Source organism: Perognathus longimembris, chromosome 14, assembly GCF_023159225.1.
Source record: "Perognathus longimembris pacificus isolate PPM17 chromosome 14, ASM2315922v1, whole genome shotgun sequence".
In the NCBI taxonomy this organism is placed as follows: Eukaryota; Metazoa; Chordata; class Mammalia; order Rodentia; family Heteromyidae; genus Perognathus; species Perognathus longimembris.
Genome location: NC_063174.1, coordinates 29,075,721 through 29,098,856, shown reverse-complemented (window position 1 = coordinate 29,098,856; position 23,136 = coordinate 29,075,721). Strand labels below are relative to the sequence as shown.

At 38.3% G+C, this 23,136-nt stretch overlaps 1 protein-coding gene across 6 annotated transcripts in view; it reads right to left on the bottom strand.

Annotated features, from left to right (window-relative positions):
* Daam1 (dishevelled associated activator of morphogenesis 1) overlaps nucleotides 1–23,136 on the bottom strand; it is a 184,794-nt gene that overhangs the window by 19,324 nt on the left and 142,334 nt on the right. For all 6 annotated transcript variants that reach the window (XM_048362823.1, XM_048362822.1, XM_048362824.1 and 3 more), the window contains 3 exons: nucleotides 13,936–14,042; nucleotides 5,029–5,113; nucleotides 282–388 (listed from right to left, as the gene is read on the bottom strand). In XM_048362823.1, the coding sequence (XP_048218780.1) occupies nucleotides 282–388; nucleotides 5,029–5,113; nucleotides 13,936–14,042 (299 nt within the window). The remainder of the gene's footprint in view (nucleotides 1–281; nucleotides 389–5,028; nucleotides 5,114–13,935; nucleotides 14,043–23,136) is intronic.

Sequence of the window (23,136 nt, the reverse complement as noted above, 5' to 3'; positions counted from 1 at the left end):
ACTTGACAAGGACAAAGCACATGAGACACAGAAGACAGCTGTGAAAAGGCCCTGACCTGGCTTACTGGTGACAGGAACTCACACAAAAAATGTAAGTTCGCAGTGCCTGGGCTTGTTCAGATTCTAGAATCTAGTGATACTTTAGGTTAAGATAAGTTAATTGGCTCAGCAATTTAACATGGACTTAAAGTTTAACTTCTTCTGTAAGTAAAGGGCATTTTGTATTTCTTTCTTTTCTTTCTTTGTTTTTTTTTTAGCATTTTTTAGTATTTTCAACTTACCGGCTCATTTCAAAGAGGAATCGATCTGCTTTGGCCATCCGATCCAATTCATGCTTGTGCTCCTCCAACAGGTCAATATCACTTTTTTCAGGAACAAATTTCAAAAGCTACCAGGTACACACAAATATAAAAAGTGAGGTTTTTAACTTACATCTTACAGTTTTTTGCTTTCCAGTTAGTTGTATAAGAATAAAATTTAACTTTAGTTTGTAAGATCAGCTTACAGATGACTAAGACAAAACAGAAATGATGAAATATTTATATTTTAACTAAAAAGTAGCTGTCCTATAGAACATTATTAGATGGACTCCAGAGATTCGAGCCTCTCAGTAGATGATAGTATGACTGAAGTTCAGAAAGATTAAGTAATTCACCCAGATTGCAAAGTGCATGTAATCAATCATCAGAAATAGAACCTAGGTATCTTTGATTCTTATCTCTATGCTCTTTGTCTATTACATCATGATGGAATAAAACAATTATTCTATTTATAGTTCATATTCAATTTGCTTTGCTTGCCTGTCCTTCCTCCTTCCCTCCCTCCCTCCCTCCCTCCTTCCCTCCCTCCCTTTCTTCCTACCATTCTTTCCCTCCTTCTTTTATTTCTTTCTTCCTTTCCTTTTACTTTTTTGGTTATCTTAATTATATCTCCTTACTGCTTCATATAATGTCAAATGAGAGGAATACAATGAGATATGATATTTTTTTATTCCACATCTTATTTCAGAGGAAGAAATTAGTCTGGGTCACAGAATATAAATATTTAAAGTTGAGAAAATACTTTTGTACTTTTGCATGTGTCTTCTTTCAAGATATATATATATATATATATTATGCACACACAGGGTTGTGTATGAATGCTATTTCTGGATTAAGTAACCTTGGATTTTTTCTAGACTATACTAACTCTTTGAACTCTGACAGCCTCTTTATAACTTGGTATATTGATGACACAAGCAGAGAAAGAGAATTGGAATTATAGGAAAGGAACTCTGAGAAATTATTGGGAAGTGTCATAGGTTGACAATATATTCTAGGCAGACTGTGCACAATGTGCCAGGTCAGAAACAGACCATACATTTATGCAGATGAAAGTCTGAATGTAATGTCAATCAGTGGGAGAGGGTAGGGTAGATAACAGCAGGGAGTGGCAATAGTTTTATAAGAAATTCAATGTTTATTTTGAGAACATTGGGATATGCCTTCCAATCTTATGTAGAGGAGTATGAGTTTGAATTTTAAATGATCATGTGTTTATGGACTATAGAGTCAGAAGGTATCAAAACTGATCAGGGGGTCATAAATTAAGACAGTTAGAATAGTGATCCAAGTGGGACAAAGGATGGTGGCTTGGGTTAAGTTGGAAGAGGGATGGGGCAGAAGTAGAATGAGTTTACTATTTGAAATAGTTGCAAGAGAACCAAGTAGAAATTCTAGTAGGCAGTTGAACAAATCTAGAGATTTATTTGGAAGGCAAAGTACTGGACATGGGTGTGAGTGAGATAAGCAGAATTGCTGAGAGAAAAAAGAAGCAGGGCTAGAGAGAACCGATATTCTAGGAACAAGGCCAAGAAGATGAGGGACCTTCAAAGGATGAAATGGAAGTACAGCCAAAGATTCCCATGCATCACAGGACCAAGGGAAGAATGTTTCAACATGGAGCATGTGGCCATTGGTGCCAAACACCACCAAGAAATCAAGAAAGATAAGGACTGCAAAGTGTCCCCTGGCTTTGGCAACAGGGAAGGTATATGTGTCTTCAGTGAGAACAGCTTTAGGGAGATGAGAGACTACAATGGACTGATAAAGAGTGGGCCAAGAAAGACAGTTCTAGTGTCAAGGATCCTTTTGCCATTTGCACAGCCACCATCTCCAACTAGTCTGTGTTAAAGCAAACACAATCATCTTTTAAAAAAAATTTATGTGCACTTGGTGAGGCTCAAGTACCTCTAAAAGGCAGTTGAGTAACAATGAGTGTGAATGGTTTCTAAAAAGGACAGGTCAACCCCTGGGAATAGGAGAAAGATATGCATCCCAAAGATGAGGAGTGTATGGATCTCATCTCAGATCTGAGCCCAGCAGCCAAAAGCAGCAGGACAGGAAGGAGGGAAGGAAAGTAGCCCACAGGCAAATCACACACAGGAGTAAAGAGAGTCTGGCGTCACACTTGCCTGGGAAGAGCGGTGCACAGAAGAGGAAAAACAGTGCAACAAGGAGGAAAAGAAAGAGAGTGGGAGCTGACTGTAGAGCGAGATGCTCACAGAATTATCAGGAGAGATCAGGTCAAAAATATCCTTCCTGGCCAGATTCTGCATCAGTAGACAAATTTTCTTACTTGTGTTTATTTGAAGTACATTCTATTTGCACTGCAAGCCCTTTTTGGCAAGATTTTGGAATCCTTTCCCTCAAGGAAGAATTTTGCTGGATGTGATTTCACAGTAAACAGATCTTGTGGAATGTTAAACATAGGACCTTGTCAACAGGGGCTAAAGACAAAAGGACTAAAGCAGCGTTACATAAAGCTCTCCACTTAGGGTTAGTGAAGAACTGGAAGGCAGGGTCACCTGGGAGTTGAGGAGGGCTGAGGGAGCTAGTGCCCCTCTCCTAGTATTATTCTACTTTCCTAGAATGCACTCTAGTTTTGGCTGGCTTATGCTGTGTCCTTTTTTTTTTTTTTTTGGCCTTTCCTGGGGCTTGGACTCGGCCTGAGCACCTTCCCTGGCTTCCTTTTGCTCAAGGCTAGCACTCTGCCACTTGAGCCACAGTGCCCCTTCTGGCCATTTTCTACATATGTGGTGCTGGGGAATTGAACCCAATGCTTCATGTATATGAGGCAAGCACTCTTGCCACTAGGCCATATCCTCAGCCCTTGGCTGGCTTATGGTGAGGAAGGGAAAAGCATATGGATAGTTTGAAACACTCTAAAAAAGATCTTAAAGTATTCATACACAGAGCATCCTGAGAGACTTGAAGACAGTGTCATGAACTATTTTGATAATTAAATCAAGCCTTTCAGGGACAGCAGGGAGAACTTTTCTACTAGTAAGTATGCAAGTCCTCACCCAGGACAACTCCAACCATAGGTCCACTTAGGGGGTGATGCTGCCCACCACTTAATTCCTCCCTACCCCAATGTTTGAGACCTACAGGGACATCAATGGGAAGCCTGGAAAATGGGCACATAGACAGAAAAGCACTATGCAGAGAAGCTTCACCACCCAGACCCATAAATACCCCCACATCTATGGTTTTGAAGCTAAGCATACATACAATGATGAAACCTGAGTCTAGCCTGGAATCATGGTTAATTGTGATCAATATCAACCTCAGTTGGACCTAGCTCTGATGGACCTCTTGACCTGAGTCACTAAAGTCTGACTCTGTCTCAAGGATGTGAGACAAAAAGATGGGATGACAGAGCATTCTGAGACTATTACCATAGTGTTCAGAAAAATTTAGGTCCCAAGCCAAGGGGGAGGAGAAAAGACAGGTGGCAAGCTCTGGAATATGTGCTAGTTCAACAACACTATTTTGGGGGACAACTGGAAAAAGTTGCTAAATAATTGGCATGGATGCAGTGCCTAAGCAGAAAGGTATAGAAATATTGCATGAATAGCAGTGGTGCTCAGTAGGCATTATGTTGAAAATGAGCACTGGTGGCTTGCTCCTTTAATCCCAGCTACTCAGGAAGCTGAGATCTGAGGATCACGGTTTGAAGCAAGCCTGGGTAGAAAAGTCCACAAGAATCTTATCGCCAATAAACGACTCAGAAAAAGCTGGAAGTGACACTTAGGATCAAGTGGTAGAGCATTAGTCTTGAACACAAAGAGGCTCAGGGACAGTATGTAGGCTGAGTTCAAGCCCCAGGACCACCCACCCAAACAAACAAAAAGAAAATGAACTATATAGCTTGTGCGTCAGGACAAGAAAAATAGAGAGAACAAAGGAAGAGGTGACATTGCCTCCACCCATGTACTCATTATCTGACCATCACCTTAATAATAACAATTAAAATAAAAACGAAATACTGCATGAAGACAGACCAGGTTATTAGATTAGACTGGCTGCTTGTCTATAGTACATAAATTATGTGTAGATACCACTTAGTAGCCCTGGAATTGAAATACTGCCATTTATGAAGAAGATGGTACCATACACAAACAGGGATCAGACTTGCCTTCCTCCCCCCAAATTGAGCAATCACCTAAGGACACATACAACTATTGATAAATTTGATGATTCTGGGGTTTCACAGTGTCTTTTGGGGACCAAAGACAGAAATTGTACTAAGAATTTAGCAATGAGTCAATTTATGCAATACAGTTTATAATCACCTAGTGTTGGTGAGATTCTCAACATTCCTGCAAAATGTAGATATTTCTAGTAACTCCAGCATATATACATATGTATATATATGTATATATATACATTATATATACATATATATGTATATATATTGTATATATATATGAGACATAGTCATTTAACTGCAGCTAGAGGAACAGAATCTGGCACTGTGGGTTCCCAGAATTTGGCTAATTTGTGGCCTGTCATCTTACTTAACATTTTGCGAAACAATGAGAGAATAAAATCATTGTTTCCTAAGGAGCAGCATGGAGCCTTGGCTCAATCTTTTCAATTCAGACATGTAGAAATTATTTATTAGCAACAACCAGATTTTCTTAATATCCTTCTCTTGTGAAATGTCAGCTGTCACTTGGGCTTTAAGAAACGTCTGGCAGCTCACCTGTTCCAACATATCTTTGGGCAGATCTTCCTGTTCGTCCATTGTTAGAATTGCCCGCTTGATTTCATCATTAGACAATTTCAACCTGGAGAAAGGATTTTTTTCGTCATTAACAATATTGGCATGAACATTAAAATTTTACATAACTCATTTTACTACTCTAGCTGCTGACTTTCAGGTATGGTCCTACTCAAAACTTTCAGTGAAAGCTTATTTCCTGACAATATAGGATTTGGGGCCTAAAAATAGGATTTTGAAAGTGCTTTAATATTCCTTTATGACTTTGTAATGCACTGCTAATGCAGAGAACAAGGCTGCTATGTTCTTTATTTTTTTTGCCAGTCCTGGGGCTTGAGCTCAGGGCCTGAGCACTGTCCTTGGCTTCTTTTTGCTCAAGGCTAGCACTCTGCCACTTGAGCCACAGCACCATTTCCAGCCTTTTCTATATATGTGGTGCTGAAGAATCGAACCCAGGGCTTCATGTATATGAGGCAAGCACTCTTGCCACTAGGCCATATTCCCAGCCCCAAGGCTGCTATGTTCTATCACTTAATTTCCTAAAGCAAGGGACTGGAAGATTAAAAATAAGATGTACGTAATTGTTTTCTTTTACACACAGTATCCATCAATTGCAAATTAGATGAGAAACATTAAATTCCTGGCCTGATTATTATTTAACGTTTGCTGTCAGGCTAAAATGCCCTTGGGAAGGTTAGAAACCACAAGTTACTGTTAAACAGTTTAACAATAGTTAATATACAAAATAAAATTCAGCTGCAGGCTCTCTCTTGTGATTGTCCATCCAATTTTTTTCCCCCCTCTCCAGTATCAGAGTTTGAACTTAGGGATTCACACTTGGTGTCATTCATATCACTCGAGCTAGACTTCCAACTTGTTTTTTGTTTTTTTGTTTTTGTTGTTGTTGTTGTTGCTTTGGTTTTTTTCTCATTACTGTTGTTACTCTAGAGATGGGACCTCATGGCCTTTTCTGTGTAGACTGCCTTTGAACAACAGTCTTCTGGATCTCAGCCTCCTGAGTAGCTAGGATTCTAGAAAGGAGCCATTGGTGACTGGCTCCAAAGGGTTTTTTAAACACAAACATTGCTTATCTAGTTAATATCTTAAAGGGTAGAATTTGTTAACAAATAAAAATACGTTTTGTTTGCCATAAATTTAAATGATTTATTCATTTAATTAAGGCCTGTTTAAGGTCAGAACAAGATAGTATTGACTGTAAAATATAAAGGTCATAAAATGAAAATGGACTTGTAAAATGTATTTTTATTAGTTACAACAATAATGGTAAAGGAAATGCTCTGAATCACATTTTCAGCTGTGACAACGAAATCTCTCTTTTATCTGTAAGTTATGCACACTTACTTTTTTTTTTTTTAATCTTTCTTCCTTACAACCTACCACCTTAATAATATGGCATATTAACATTACCCAGCCTGTTCTTCAGTCTATGCTCTTCAAGAAGAATCACACTTAGGACTTGGCATAAACACACAAATATAGAGCAAGAGGTCCACAAGTTGCATGCAGTGTTTGAAGGTAGGAACATTAATATCAGACAGGCTAGCCCTTAGATAATGGTAAGATTTTGACATTTATTGAACTTCAGTTTCCTTATGTGTAAAACAGGGACAATAATAACTATATAAAATACTGTGTGCATGTCTCCATCAGAAAGAATGACATTGCCCCATTCATAAGGAAATGGAAAGACCTTGAAAAAATTATATTAAGTGAAGTAAGTCAAACCCAAAGAAAAATAGGTTGCATGGTTTCCCTCATTTGTAAGAGCTAGAACATGGGGCTGGGGATATAGCCTAGTGGGAAGAGTGCCTGCCTCGGATACACGAGGCCCTAGGTTCGATTCCCCAGCACCACATATACAGAAAACGGCCAGAAGCGGCGCTGTGGCTCAAGTGACAGAGTGCTAGCCTTGAGCGGGAAGAAGCCAGGGACAGTGCTCAGGCCCTGAGTCCAAGGCCCAGGACTGGCAAAAAAAAAAACACAAAAAAACAAAACAAAACAAAAAAAACTAAACCAAGAGCTAGAACATGTCTATGATATTCTTAACAGGAGATCTCAACAACTCAATTGTTTAATACATAGGACCATATATAATGAAGTATATCAACATGAACTCCAAGATATGGAAACAAGAGGTTCTTATGTCCTGTACGTATTTTATTTTTTTCTTTCATTTCTCTTAATTTTCTCTACCTTATGTCTTGTATAAAAGATTATTCGATCAGGTGAAGCGAAAGGGAATCACAGAAACAGCAGGTCAAAGAATGGACTAATGGAACAATGACACTCACTTGACACTAGGTTGGATAGCAACCTTACAACTGGTGGGGAGGGAAGTAAGGAAGGCTAAATAGAAGAAAATGAAGGATCAAGTAACAGTGTTCAAAAACAAGTGTAATCATTACCTTACTTATATGTAACTTTAACCCCTCCATCACCTTTACAATAAAGATTAAAGAAAATATTGTGTGTATGTGTGTGTGCAGAGATTAAGTGAAAGATTCCACGTAAAGTGCTTAACAGAATTCCTGGCCATCAAGAGGGCCCAATAAACTGAACATAAAGAAAAGCAGTACTTTCATAACCTCAGTATTCATGTGCTGCTAACAAGTAATTATAAACACTGCTTAATATGGTTATGAACTCTTGGCAAGGTACTCAGACCCATCATCACACCAGACTCTTTCCCAGGTAGGACATTAGGACTGGGAGAATTAGAAGAAGCATCCTTATTTTCAAAGGTTGCATCTTTTCAAAGCACAGTTTCCACAAATCTTTGGGAGAATTGGGTGATCAGCAACATTCAGGACCTGGACTAGTGTTCTCTCATCTCAGCTGTGGTGTCATGATAACTCTAGGCTAGGTAGAGAGACTCTGGCCCTGGAAAATTATGATAGAGAATCTTCATAATTAAATGGAACAATTTAGCTAAGTTGGCCTGAGTAATATATACAACAGAAGGATAATGGTGTCCCAGCTTCTGAGATCAACTGTCCAGGCCCTAGGTATCCCTGGTCCAGGCTCTTGAGTCAATTTAAGTGCAATCACCTTGATGTAGTCACACAAGTCCAAGAAAGAAAAACACCTAGAATGATGGAAACTGCCACTAATGAAAACCAAACAGCTGTAGAGACACCTATGATCAACACAAGAAGAGTTCTGTTTATAAGAAAAAAAGTTGTTTTGTGTCCTTTTCACACCAAGGTGAAGAAACCAATTTATGGTGTATTTCTGCTGAGTTTTTCTGTTCTACAATTAAAAGAAAGGGAGTTGAAAATCAGAGAGACAACAATATCCCAAGTATCAGATTTGCCTTTCACTAGCTTCCCATATGGAATGTAGAACTCCTTGCTTTTGAAATTGTATATATTTATGTTCCTTAGTCCCCAGCGGCTGTCTGGACAAAACACCAGCTCTAATTCTTAACAGTTCTGGTTTCTCTTAATGTGACCCACAAAGAGACCAGAGACTTTAATGGATAGTACTTAAGAAAATCTACCTGTCAGCATAACGCCATGCACATGCCTGTTGGATTAGAAAAGAAACTCTACCTCAGAGGAAAGGACAAGGGTAACTCTCCCTACAGGGCCATTCTATAGGTTGCACAGTTCTTAGTATCATCTGTCATTCACAGAATGAACTTCTAATCTTTGTAATTTAAGGACCCTACCAATTTTAACCATGTAATTGCTTTTAAAGGTTGGCAGCACTATGGTGGTGTGCAGAAGGGTGACAACTTTTGAGACATCTACTTCAACTTTCTTTACAAAGCAGGAAGCAAACAGCCATCTTTTTAGCTCTATCATGCTCCACTCAAGCATTTAAAATATTTGCCAACGGAATTACAACATCCAGGTATTAATTAAAATAAGCTAAAGGTAGATGGTTAGACTAGCCTTAGCTCTGCCTCAATGGATTTAAGCCAAATCCCCTATTTTAACTTTTAGTTTATAACACCCAAGCTGCCATGTCAAGTAAGTATCTAAAAAAAAGGAAGGCAGAATGGATTTTAGATGGGCTCATCTTGCAATATAACCTGCTTCCAAGTTCCTTCTTTTCTTGTTTATTCCTTCCCTCCTCTCCTCCATCCCTTCTTTTTCTTTGGAAGGGAGAACTTTCAAAAGTTTGGTATATCTTCTGGGGAACAAAAATTCTGCATTTTAGATTGCTATATTCCACCTATATACAAACAGTAGAAAATGTTACTTGCTCTGTGAAAGGCCTGGTTCAAGAACTCATATTTATTAGGCAGAACTTCAAAAGATAACAAATAAAAGGCAAGTTCTTAATGGCTCCTGGAGCTCACTGTGTCCAAGTTTACAATAGGCATGGTCTTACTGCCATCAAGTTTCCCATTCAAACTCATGTCTTATATTCTGTCTGAGAGCTTAAAGTGAACTTGACTGTGCAAGCTATAAACATCCACTCACCAAGCATGAGGAAAGCTGACCGTTTGGCTTCCGATGAGGCCAAGACAGGCTCCCCTAACCAAAGAGTCCCATAACTTCTATAGTATGTGAGGAACAGCTTTAAAGGATACCAAACACTGTGGACTTACAAGGTTCATGAAAATACGGCCATATATTATTCATATTATTCATAAGTGGAATATACCACAGGCTTTCATCATGGTAGACTTTGGCATAATAAATGATTTCTGGTTAATAAGTCCCCCTACTCATCAAATAAGAAAGAAATTAACCTCTGAGAATGAAATAAGAGGAAAGAAGGAAGATAAAATTTGGAAAGGTCAAAAGTCTTAATATCACCTTTAGAACATTTATTCTTTGTCTCCAAGCACAAACTCAGATGCTAAATTCAATCAAGGTTTCTTCATTCCTGTCAGTTCTGTCCCTCATCAGGTCTCACTTCAACCAGAGAAAGATACTCCTATCTGATGGCGGTCCCTTTACTCAGTTCTTCACCCCTTCCATCTTATTCTGAAAACCCCAAACTAAACTTAGAACTAATTAAAAAAAACACATCTGAACAAACTGTACAGTTCCCTGATACATATCTCAGGATACACACATGTAAATAGCCAATAATCTGAGAAGCTACTGGGGATAGGTACCATGCCAGGGGTTTTGTATGAACAAGGCTAATTCCTCACAAGCCCCTACAGAACCTGTACTTTCATGGCCTTGTAAAAACCTAAAACATGCTAAGTTTCCCTCATTGCAACTGAAAAATGGAGAGATGCTACAACAGCAGGCATTGTGCAGCAGGCTTTATCAGTTGCTCCAAGCCTCCTTGGAGATGCCTTCCCTGTTACCTCTGGATTTGTCGTGGGGCTTGCTTGCCCTTGAAGGCCCACTTTCTCCAGCAAGCCCTATTGAAGCAGGTTTGCTCCAGAATGAGCTCACATGACTGAGGAACCCAATTAGCAGAGCACCCTGTCCTTCCAGTAAGACTACTGTAGTCCCTGAATTCTTCATGTGTCTTTGCATACACTATACTGCTCATTCTTTTTCAATTAGCCTTGAGCTTTTAGAGGTAGCAACACTGTGTTAGTTAGCTTTGCTTCCTTGTGACAAAGTACCTGACATAAAAAAAGCACCTTAAGAAAGGGTTGATTTATTTTTGGTTCATGGTTTCAGTTCTTGGTCAGTCACTTGATCCCATTGCCATGGTGAGGCACAACATCATGGTTCAGAGGACTAGCGGGCCAGACTGTTCACCTTACGGCAGCCAGGAAACAGAGAGACAGGAAGCAGCCAGAGACAAGGTATAATCTTTTTTTTTTTCCCCAGTTAAATATATTTCTTTAATATATTTATCTATTTTAAATTCTCTTGTTATTTTTTTTCCAGATTGATAAGTATCTTTATTACAATAAATGCTTCCCAAAACAGTGAAACATTTAACAACCAAACAACAGTTACAAGGTATAATCTTGAAAGGCACATCCTCCAATGACCTGCTTCCTCACCCATGCCCACCTTCTAATTCCCACCATCTATCAACAGTCCATTCAACTATGAATCCATCACTTCTAATCTATTGATTAGATAAAAGATTTCATGATTCAATCAGTTTCTAAAAGCCTCCTCTTTAAGCACTGTATTGGGACCAAGTCTTCAATACAGGAGCCTTTGAAGGACATTGCCTATCCAAATGACAAATTTTGGTATATCCTATGGCACCTAGTACAGTGAGAGGCAAAAAATAGTCCAAAATGATGACTAAGAAAAAAGCATTAAAACTTTCATATATCTTTTCCCTTTTGTATGTAGTAATTGTCTATGAAAACAGGAGAATGAAAGAACACTAATTAGCTAAAAAATTAATTAAAACACTAATTAAAATTAAGTCAGGTTGGATGTGCTGGTGTACGCCTATGAGTCTAGTTACCCCAGAGGTGGAGGTAGAAGGATTCTATTTTAGGACTAGCCCGGGAAAAGGTCCTTCCAAGACCTTACATGAAAACATAAGCTAAAAGGAAGTAGAAAGATGAAGGTTTTGGCTTAAGTGGTAGATCGCTTATCTAGCAAGCATGAAACTTTGAGTTCAATCTCTAGTAATGAAGATGAAATAAAATACATAAATCAACTTTCACATTTTCTACAGCACATTTAATTTGTTAGTATTTACTGTCCTAATGGAAATGTGGAACAACTGATCAACAAACAGAAAACTATGTGATACTGAATCTTCTGTGGGAGAGAGGGTTTAAACTCTCACATTTGGTCAACTGGAATTCAAAAGTTTTTTGTTATTTACCATACACCTTCCAATTGTGATTACTGCAGTCATACCTATTGATTAAATTGTATTTTAATAGACAATCTATCTGATGTCAACCAAGTCTTCAAAATTATCTCCCTGACAGTTTAGACAAATATAAATTTGATGACACTTTTGAGGCAACAAGGCAATTTACATACCACAAATATGAAATGTTTCCTTCTATGGTGGAATGCTAAATTTTCCATAAAAGAGTTTTAGCTGTATCTATAACTACTTTAATTACCCTGGCTGGCACTTAACATTGAGAAAAATCTGTCTATAAGGAACTAGGTCACAGTTTTAACTACATATAGATTTTAACACTATAGAAATTCAAATACTTCATTTCACCAAATTGTTTTAATGGCTCTCATCTAGACTTCAAAAGCACACAATACAGGAATTCTGAAATGTAAAAATTCCCCTAACCTTCATTATTTTTGAAATTAAGAATGTTATTTGTGGGGAATGGTGGTTGAGATCTGGGAATTGTGTTTGGAAGCCAGCTTGGACAGGAAAACTGAGTGGCCATTCAAGTTATTTGCAGTGGTGTCTTCTCAAGGCAGATAGATATTTTATCTAACCTATGCATGGTTCATGAAGCAAACCATGACAAGAAACAGTCAGGTGCAGGTGGTTCACACCTATAATCCAAGTTACTCAGGAGGCTGAGATCAGTGAATCGCAGTTTGAAGCCAGCTCAGGCACAAAAGTCCATGAAAATTTTATCTGCAATTAACCAGCAAAAAGCAGAAGTGGAGCTGTGGATGAAGCAGTAGAGTCCCAGCCTTGAGCAAGAAAAGCTAAGGGACAGTGCCCCATGCCCTAAAGTTTAAACCCTAGTACCAGCAATGGAATAAAAAAACCACACAAACAAAAACCCATCCCGCCCTCCCCCACCTCAAAAAAAGGAAAAAGAAATGCAAACTCTGTCCATTTACATAATAGTCTGTCCATTTACATAATTTCTAGCTAGAACAAAAATAAAATGTTAACAGAATAATATGTGTTGCTTTTTAAAATGCATTAAAACACAGGGATTTCACTATAGTTGCAGTATCTCTTTCATGAAAAGAAACATCTGTTCCTCAAAGTAAGAGCTATCTGGCCAAAAATCAGGCTTCCATGTTGAAAACAAAGTAGCAGCTTTGTGTTAAACAAAGCATAAGCCCTAGTAAGTAATGAGGACCACTATTTTTCATCTTTTCTGTCCCCAAAGGAGAGTCACATTATACCAACCTCAAAGCACATATAGCATTCCTTCTAGAACACTGAAGCTCATCTTTAAAGCTCCAATCTCAGCATTCTTTGCATCTTTACATACCTCATAAACCTTAGGTGGAAGTCCCTTTTAGAGAAAAGAAACTAGATATAGAAAAGCTACTTGAAAGGCCCAGAATGACCTGACAGCATTCTTGGAGCTACAATTAGATCCCTGGCTCTTTTCTTTTCAGGTTCCAAGTCTATGATGGCACACTAATTATGAGAAAGATTGAGAAAGAAACATGTCACTGAGGTTTGAGATTTGCATCAAAACCCCCCACAAAATTATATAAATTTGAAATATAAAAAATGACATTAGAGAGCAGAAAAAAAGAAGCATCAGGGCCAGGCACTGGTAGCTCACATGTATAATCCTAGCTATTCAGGAGGCTGAGATCTGAGGATCATGATTCAAAGCCAGATCAGGTAGGAAAGTCTGTCAGACTCTTACCTCCAATCAATTAATCACCAGAAAACTGAAAGTAAAGCTATGGCTCAAAGTGGTAGAACACTAGCCCTTAGCAAAAGAGCTCAGGAGCAGCATGCAGGCCCTGAGTTGAAGCCCTACAACCACCACCACCACCACCAAAGAAAAAGGCTAAAATATATCTGCAGCTAAGAAATGCAAAAGTAAAATCAAGTCTATTTTACAAGTTTGAGGAAGAAAACATCAACTTAATATACTCTACTTTGAAGATTATGGAAATGAAATTCCACAAGATTTGGCATCAAGCTCTGATACATTTCTAGAGGAAAATGACATCCAAAGTTGTACCTCAGCAGGCTAAAATTTAAATGAAATAACAAGCATGTGGTTTGGAGTCACATAAGAGAAAAATTGATCCGTTAGAAATGTTTATTCAGCATCAACAGTACCTTGACAGAAGGATGTTGCAATTCTGAGCTCTCCGGCCATCAATCACTGACAGCTCTTTGACTTTAAGTTTGGAACTCAGTGTGTCATCAATGGCATCTGCTTCTTTCTGTAAAGAGCACAAAAGAAATCCATCAAAGTCAAACAGGGACCCTCAGACTTGAGACATTTTCCTTCACTCACCCCCACACAGCACACACAATGTGCACATGCACACATACACATACACACACACACACACACACACACACACACACACACACACACACACAGATATAATAAGGAAAGCTGACCACCCACATTTGAGAAAACGATATTTGGAAGAACGAACTACTTCCAAGTGAAAATGCTAAGCATGAATAAATGATCAATAGTGATGCCATTCTTTTGTCCTTCTTTTGTCCCTGAAATCCCTATGGACAGCAGACAGAAGGACTGTCACCATGAATCAAGCTCAGTAGAAGTTTGCCATTACTGGTCTATTTTCAGGGCCTGTTCACCTCAGAACCATTTACATCACTGGCACTCAAGAAAGCTGAACAATAAAACCTCTCTGGTGACTTTTGTGCAAGCAGAAGTTCCCAAGGCTGATGCTACCTTTCATTACTCTGGAGTCTGACAATTCAATGCATTATTTCAGTTACTCTAACTGCATATTCTATTTGCATATTCAATCATGATGGCCAGCCATAATTATGAAACAGGCATAAAACAATCACAGACAAAATAGACTTTGAGTAACTTGTACAGCAGAGGTTCTGAAAGTTCAAGATAAAAACAGAAAAACTTCAATTTCATGAGTTTTCAGGTGACCTTTACAAAAATATGAGGAGATTAAAGAGGTCTGGAACTGTATAGTGGTTTAGAAAACAAAGGCAATATGGAATGTATACTATTAATTCCATGAGATCAAAGCCAAATAATTCTTGTGTTGAGATGGTAGACATTCCTGTAGATACTCCATTAAGAATCAAAACCCAAGGGGGAATTAGGCTTTTCATTGTACTATCTAAATACCAGTAACAGCATAATCAAGAAATTAGGCAAGAAGTTGTATTAAGCAAAGTTCAGGTAGTTTACTTACCTGCTTGGAGTTACTGTTCACAAAGAAATCCTACAGCCATGGCAGAGGCATGGGAAAGGCAAATCAGATACATGCAGTTCAGAAATCATAGCAACAAGTGAGAGAAAATCAAAGTAGCTAAGGAAGTCAGTGGCGCAGGTTGAGACATGATTTACGCCCTTCAGTCACCATGATGCTGGTGAGACTGGCTGAGCACAGATTGAAAAGCATCACACAAAACATTTTGGATAGAGAAAGGCAATGACATTTGTTGCACACAAGTTTTAAATGGTAGTGAGTAAAATTCAGAGACAAAAAGAGGTTAGAACTACCCAAGCTTGGAAAAGGAACAAAATCTCGTTGAAATAAGCACTGGGCTCCTATTTATTCAACCTGTTGATTAGTTATTTTTTTTTTTCCTTACCTACCTTGTCTTCCCACATTCCACTTACTGGGCCTTGCCTTCTCTGCTAACTCCTTCTACATTCTAGAGGTATACATCCAGTCAACATGTGGACTTACTTGATGTTGGAGTATGCCAATCACATTCATAAACATATGGAGACTACTATCATTGTCATGCACTTGGTAGAAATAAATTTCCTGTCTTCTTGTATTGTAAGGAAGGTTTTTAAAAAGTCAAGTGGAAGAAACTACATGAGTAGGTATAATGGGTAGGAATGAGGGAAAGGCAGACCGTGAATCAGGAGGCAGACTGTAGCTCACAGGCTGCACAACCATCAGTGGGTGGCCTTATCCTAACAACCTTGGATCTGTTCAAGAATATAAGGTCAATTGTGTTTTAGTGAAATAGCAGTTTTCAAGAAGGCTTGGAATGAAGAAGGGACAGAAAAAAAAACGTTGACACTTTGGACCTGAGGATTGTGGTTCAAAGCCAGCCCTAACAGGAAAGTCCATGAGACTCTTATCTCTAATTAACTACCAGAAAACCAGAAGTGATGCTGTGGCTCAAAGTGGTAGAGCACTAGCCTTGAGCAAAAAAGTTCAGAGATGGCACCCAGGTCCTGAGTTCAATGAACCCACTATCATCACCACTACCAAAGACTCCCCCGACCCCCCCGCACTAAAAAAAAAAAAGTGATAGCTTTCCTTGGATATTTTTGGCAAATGCTACAATGAGCTGCTTTGGTGTGCAAAACACTCCAGCAAAGTGTACAACTAGAATTTGCTCAGCACATTCCTTAAGATCTAACTGGTTTCTACGGCACCGTCAAGGGCAATTTTATGCAGATGAGCTGTTTTACATAATTCTTTGCTCTCTTTTCAAGACTGACACTTAAAAATAAGTTGATAACTACAATAAATTTTTCTTCCTCTCTGATACCAAATTTTCTTTTGTCCTTGTTAGAACTGTCAACTTTTTTACTCTGAAGATCCTAAGTCTCCTCCAAAAACCTGTTTCAAGCACAGAAAGGGCTTTGTGAAATGAACTCCATGAAGTAATCATAATCTATTTTTATCATTATGGTTTTGTTTCACAGAGAAAACTGTTACTTAAGTTTAGCTCCTGCTTATGACTTCCTCTGGCAACTCATTCTACATCTTACGTTCTATTGTCAGGAAATTTATTTCTAACACAGTAGTGAATGGAATCGAGCAGCTGCCATTTACTGGCTATGTACCTTGTGGCTCAGGTTCTCTATTTGTACAATGGGTTTAACAAATGGGTGATGATGGGATGGTTCATAGAAAACACGTTATACAGCACCTGACATATATTTGTGAGATCAATATTGGATGCTATCACAACTGTTTTATTTTTCAAATTGACAGTGAAATTCACTTATTCCCTTTTTGTTCTTTTCTCTGCTGAACTATAGACCCACTAGCTCATCAGGATCTTCCACACAAAATCATCAGGAGCAATAATAGCTAAATTAATAGCTAAGTAGTATATCTTTCCAAAGGTGAGGATGAGAAATGCTATGGGAAAGTATTGCACTGTTAATCTCAAGGTGCCACTTCTTTAAAGATCCAGTAATTAGCACATTACAAATAAAATTAAAAAAACCTATGAGAGGTGGTATGCTAGTAATGAACAAACTCTAAGCCTATTTCAAAGAAGATTCTTTCTTTCTTTTTATATATATATATATTTTATTATCAAACTGAATTACAGAGAGGTTACAGTTTCATACATTAGGCATTGGATACATTTCTTGTACTGTTTGTTACCTCGTCCCTCATTCCCCCCTCCCCCTCCCCCTTTCTGAAATCTAGAATTATTCACTCAAAGAATGGAGGGAAGGGCTGGCTAAGGTGATAAAGGCTGTGATTATAATTACATGGAGAAGCACAGGGGTAAGGAGGGCCCCAGGCAAAACCATGAGAGATTAGCTGACAACTGAAGCAAAAATGGCCAGGAAGCATGGTACAAGTGATAGAATGCCTGCCTAGGGATTGTGAGACCCTTTAAACCTCAGTACTGAAAAATAAAAATCAGGGGGAACTCAAATATAATACGAGTCAAGCACTCTTGCCACTAGGCCATATTCCCAGCCCCAACCAAATATAATAGAATTGCCTGTATTTGGCTCCACTTAACTAAATGTCTGATTTTCCAGATAATTTCTAGTGTAGGGCTTAGGACTTGGAACACAAAGTTGGTATTTTCAGTCTATTGAACCAGTACTAATAAACTGCTATAGAGTTTGACACACAAAAACTATGACTCAGCACTTCAAATATATGATCATCTTTACAGAAATGAGATCCTTCCATAAAGATGCACACACCAATATTTACACAAAGGCCTGCATTTTGTTAACTCTTACCATGAAACCCAGTTATACTTCAGCTCAAAGAGAATCACTCACTAGTCATACTTTTTCCTCCTGCTGTCATGTGCTTAGGCAAAGGACTAGGATTAGTGAATAAATTCTCCAATTTATACAAAATTTCAAGGTACTATTAGATATATAGAACAATGACAACTGTGAGAAGAAAAAGAAAAGAAAATTTGTTGACCACTTGTACAAAGTCAAAAGATACTGTAATTACTTTCAACATGCCATGTGAAAACATAGCTTCTATTGTTGGTGATCCTCTTGTATCCCCTTCCTATGGTTGTACCCACACTACCACTGTATCTTACCTGAGTACATTGGAAACTGTATATACTGGTATTAGAACTAGGAAAGTGAAAGGGAATATCAAAATCGAGAGACAAAGGATAAAAAAAAACAAATGACTACAAAAGCAATACTTGCAAAACTGTTTGGTGTAAACCAACTGAACAACTTATGGGGGAAAAGGGAAAGGGGAAGGGGGAGGGGAGAATGAGGGAGGAGGTAACAAACAGTACAAGAAATGTACCCAAAGTCTAACATATGAAACTGTAACATCTCTGTACATCACTTTGACAATAAATAAGAAAGAGAAAAAAACCCCCACAAAAACAAATGAAGTCTTAAAGACAAAAAAAAAAAATACTACTGAATGTTTTGAATGAACCCCAGAAATAACTCTCATACTACATATTAATAGTAGGGGTCAGATTCTAGAGCCCGAGACAGGAGTTTGCCTTGTTATAGGATCCTAAAAGAAGGGCTGTCCTCAGCAAAGGGCAAAAAGGAGGAAGGGACAGTGAGCTGTAAGATCCTGCTATAAAGGTGTGACTCCTTTTAGGTACATGTAGTATCACAAGCTCATTTTTATTTTTTTGCCAGTCCTGGGGCTCGAACTCAGGGCCTGAGCACTGTCCCTGGCTTCTTTTTGCTCAAGGCTAGCACTCTACCATTTGAGCCACAGTGCCACTTCTGGCTTTTTCTGTTTATGTGGTGCTGAGGAATCGAACCCAGGGCTTCATGTATACGAGGCAAGCACTTTACCAATAGGCCATATTCCCAGCCCTCACAAGCTCATTTCTCCTGTTCAATTTCATGGATAGGGAAAATGACTATAGCATGTCAGGATGGAATTTCTCATAAAACAGACATGAATATTTAAAAATTATATCTGGAATAATTCTGATATGGCAGGTGCTATATATTATGTATTAAAGTAAATCTTTGTGGCTGACCTAGAAATTATGTCTAATGTAGTTTCCATGAGGAAAAGGTCCTAAGATTCAAGAAACTGACTTTCAAGTAAGCTCTTGGAATATGAACAGGGGTATAACTACATGCTATTAAATTCTACTTCATGTAGTACATAATCTGCTAAGCACACTTTTGATATATGCAGTGAACAAAATTCAAATAGGAGTGGTTTTGTTTATACAACTGGAGTTAAAGAAAATCCTCTACAAAGTCCGGTGATGAAAAAAATGAATAAAACCAGGGATTAGGAACAACAACAACAACAAACCCGTAAGAATTATTCTGCTTCGTAGTCCTTATTGTGCTACCTGTTGGGCTAACAAATTCACACTATGCTGTATTTTAAAAAAATTATCTGCAATACAGGAATGATATCTTCTCACAGGATTAGGGTGACTATTAAGTAAGAAATTAGAGCTGTATGTTGGGGTTTACATTTATACTAATTGTAGTTACTTAGGAGACTGAGATCCAGAGGATGGCAATTTGAAGACAGCCTGTATAGAAAAGTCTAAGACTGCCTTAAAAACAAAAAGAAACAAAAAAAATCAGGGCTTGAAACATAGTTCTAGTGGTAGAGAGCCAGCCAAATAAGCAAGCAAAGTGACCATGAGGCCCGCCTATATAGAAAAATCTGAGACTGTCTTAAAAAAAAAGAAACAAAAAATAGTCAGGACTTAAAACATAGTTCTAGTGGTAGAGAGCCAGCCAAATAAGCAAGCAAAGTGACCATGAGGCCCTGAATTAAATCTTCAGTACTCCCCCCGCCACCCGCTTTAAAAAAAAAAAGTACAAAAGCTTTGTAAGAATGATAAGATTAGAAACTGAGTATATCACACTCAACAACAGAAATGTAATGAGTACTCAATCCTGATTCCTTGTAGTTCGTATTATAGTTATTTACAGATTTTTCGTTCCTGCTTTTTTGTGAGCATATGTAAAAATGGAATGCATTCAAATCTTTTGAAATACTTCATACACAAAGCATACAATATCTGATGGTTTTTATAGCCTAAACTGGCCTCAAATAGTGTAATCTGGTCTTGAACTTGCAATCCTCCTGCCTCAGCCTCCTGAGTGCTAGGATTATATAAGTGTGTGCTACCACACCTAACTAAATACTTGATTTTAATCAAGTATAAAATGTCAATTAATTTTAAAAATATAAAATCAGTGTTTATATATATGTATGTATATATATATATACGTGTATGTATGTATTGCCTAAGTGCCACTTTATTCATCTAAATTTACTTATTAGATATTTCTAAGCTATCTCAAAAATCTTAATCTGTGTAAGGTTCCCATTATATGCAAGTAACGCTATTCATGTTTTCCTTTGCCTCTGAAAAATTTATCTAGCCAAACAATCTGGAGGGAGGACAAGAAGAGACACCATGGGGGAAGAAAAGGCTCCCAGTATGCTTTTGGGATAAAGAAGAGGGAAGTTAAAATGTGGTGAAAATTATACAACACATTGCCAAGACAAATGGAAATGCAAAGGTCTCTCTGATGTTGCCACTAAGACATGAGGATCATTCGATGACAGGCATTCATTTCCTTCACTCTGTCCTACATGTTCCAATTAGAATGTCTCCATCTTTTGATTTTTCTGGCTCTCACCATTCAGTAAATTCAATAAAATGGCGCAGACTGCCTTCATTTGGAAAATATGCTAATGGTTTAAAACTTCTCATCTTCAATTCTTATACCAAAAGGGGAAACATGTTCGAATTACTCAAGCTGAGCAGGTGTGTTGAAACTTTTCTTCAGGAAATATTGCTGAAAATAGGGTCACAACATATTCTACTTACCCATTTACTTAGGGTTAAGTAAAATCAAAATGTTCTGGTCTAGCCTGCCTGGAATGACTACTGATTACTTAAACAGTGTTGGTTGCTAGGAGACATTTGCCCAATTGCTGGGCTTTCTGCAATCCTGTCTCCCACAGCTCTTGAGAACTGTCCACATATTCGTCCTAGAGCATTTTGGCAGCATCCTTCAGCACCTTCTGCTGAAAGCCAGTTAATTATGAGTCTTGTGAACTTGGGTCTTTCCAACCACCTGCCTTCACAATAAATGCAACCCACATGCCCAGGCTTGAATAGCATCAATTGCTGTTTTCTCTTTATTTAATATACTTCTCCAAGTTCCCAAAGCTTCATCTCAGACAATCAGCAATAGCAACTAAAACTGAAGTGGGAAGCAATGAGACATGGAATCAACTCAGAAGATGACTTGAATTACTAGATTTGCTTTAATGGCCTATGACTTTGTGTCAAAGTTCAGAAGATACTTTCTTGGCACAGCAGAGAGAAAAGACATGATGTAGCTAATAATGAGAACCTACAGGGTGAGGCTCTAAACACACCCTTTGTCCCCTTGAAGGTAAGGTATCTTTCCATAGGACAATGCCTTACCCTTTTCTTAATTTTTGTTGATTTGGTATGTATAACATTATACAATTTGCCTTTTTACTAATGCAGGGGTGTATATGTGGGCTTATGTGACCACAGCAGGCAATTATTGTTATTTTTGTATTTTCTTTCCCCCTTTTACAGCAAAATATTCCCTACAGCTGGGCACTGGTGGCTCACATTTGTAAATACTAGCTACTCAGGAGGCTGAATATTACAATTCAAAGTCAGCCCTGGCAGACAAATTTGTGTGTCTCTTATATCCAACTAGCAAAAGTCAAGTGGAGGTGTGGCTCAAGTGTTAGAGTGCCTGGAACAAAAAAGGTGAGCAAGAACACAAGGACCCGAGTTCAAGCCTTAGTTACCAGCATGCACACAAATTATTCCACAACTATTTTGGCTAAATAACACTACTCCCATTTCAGATACATCACTGACTAGCTTGAAAAAAAATCTTTCACTCTTGTTTCTACCAGCCTCAGTCCATCTTCTCCTACAGTGCTTAGCTTTTCTATTCTGAGATATTCTTTCTCAGGAAAACAAGCCAAGGAAACTCACTAGGAAGTTAGCTGCTTGTTAGGATACTCCACCCTGAACATGATTCATGCAGAAGGTTAAGAACCTTCCAAGACAGTCCAAGGGAAGCCCCCTGTACAGATGCCAGCGCTCGTGTTCTCCCATTTAAGATACAATACACTCACTTCAACATTTCTCTCCATTAATCAGGTTTAACAATCTTATTTCCCATACTCATAGACTATTTTTCCATTCCTAGGGCTCTAAGAGATTGGGCTTCACCCTTTCTTTGTTCTTTTGGACTCTGTACATATGGCCACCTTCCTGTGGCTTTTGGTCTATCCCTATTAACAAGTGCACACAGATGTGGCCACGCCTCACACAGTGATGTTGCCTATTTGGCCTCATCAGTGTAAATAGGTAGCAAGTACCCAATCACATATTCAGACCACCATTATGAAAGCTTTGTTCACTTCAGTAGTTTCTGTAGTTCTATTTGCTTCATTGTCATCTTCATTTTCAGTGAAGAGCCTATCATATTTATCACAAATGGTAGAATCTTCTCTTTAGATTCCGGTTATCTGCCAAATTATAGACATTCACCATCTTCATGCCTTTAAAAACTTTATTGACAGGTGCTAGAGGCTCATGCCTATAATCCTAGCTACTAAGGAGGGTGAGGTTGGAAGATCATGGTTTAAAGACAGCCTGGGCACAAAAATCCATGACTCTTATCTCCAATTAACTAGCAAAAAGCAAAAAGTAGAGTTGAGGCTAAGGGGTAGAGTACTAGCCTTGAACACAAAAGCTCAGGGATAAGCCTCGCAACCAACATAAAAAGAAAGGAAACAAACGTTTATCTATTCCAAAAGGCTTGCTTCTGATAGTAACTGCTTGATACGTATTTTTTCCAACTCAGATAAACCTAATGGCAGTATATATATGAGTTTTATATATAAATATATAATATCTATCTATCTGAGTTGTTTTATATAACTCACCTATTTTTTTCTTACTGATCTATATCCATTTGACTAGGGCAGTGATAAGAAGACAGAGCTCTTTACACCAATGGAGACATGGTAGGATGCTTTCTAATGAAGAGCTCCTATAGTTTCAACACATGGAGACATGGTAGGATGCTTC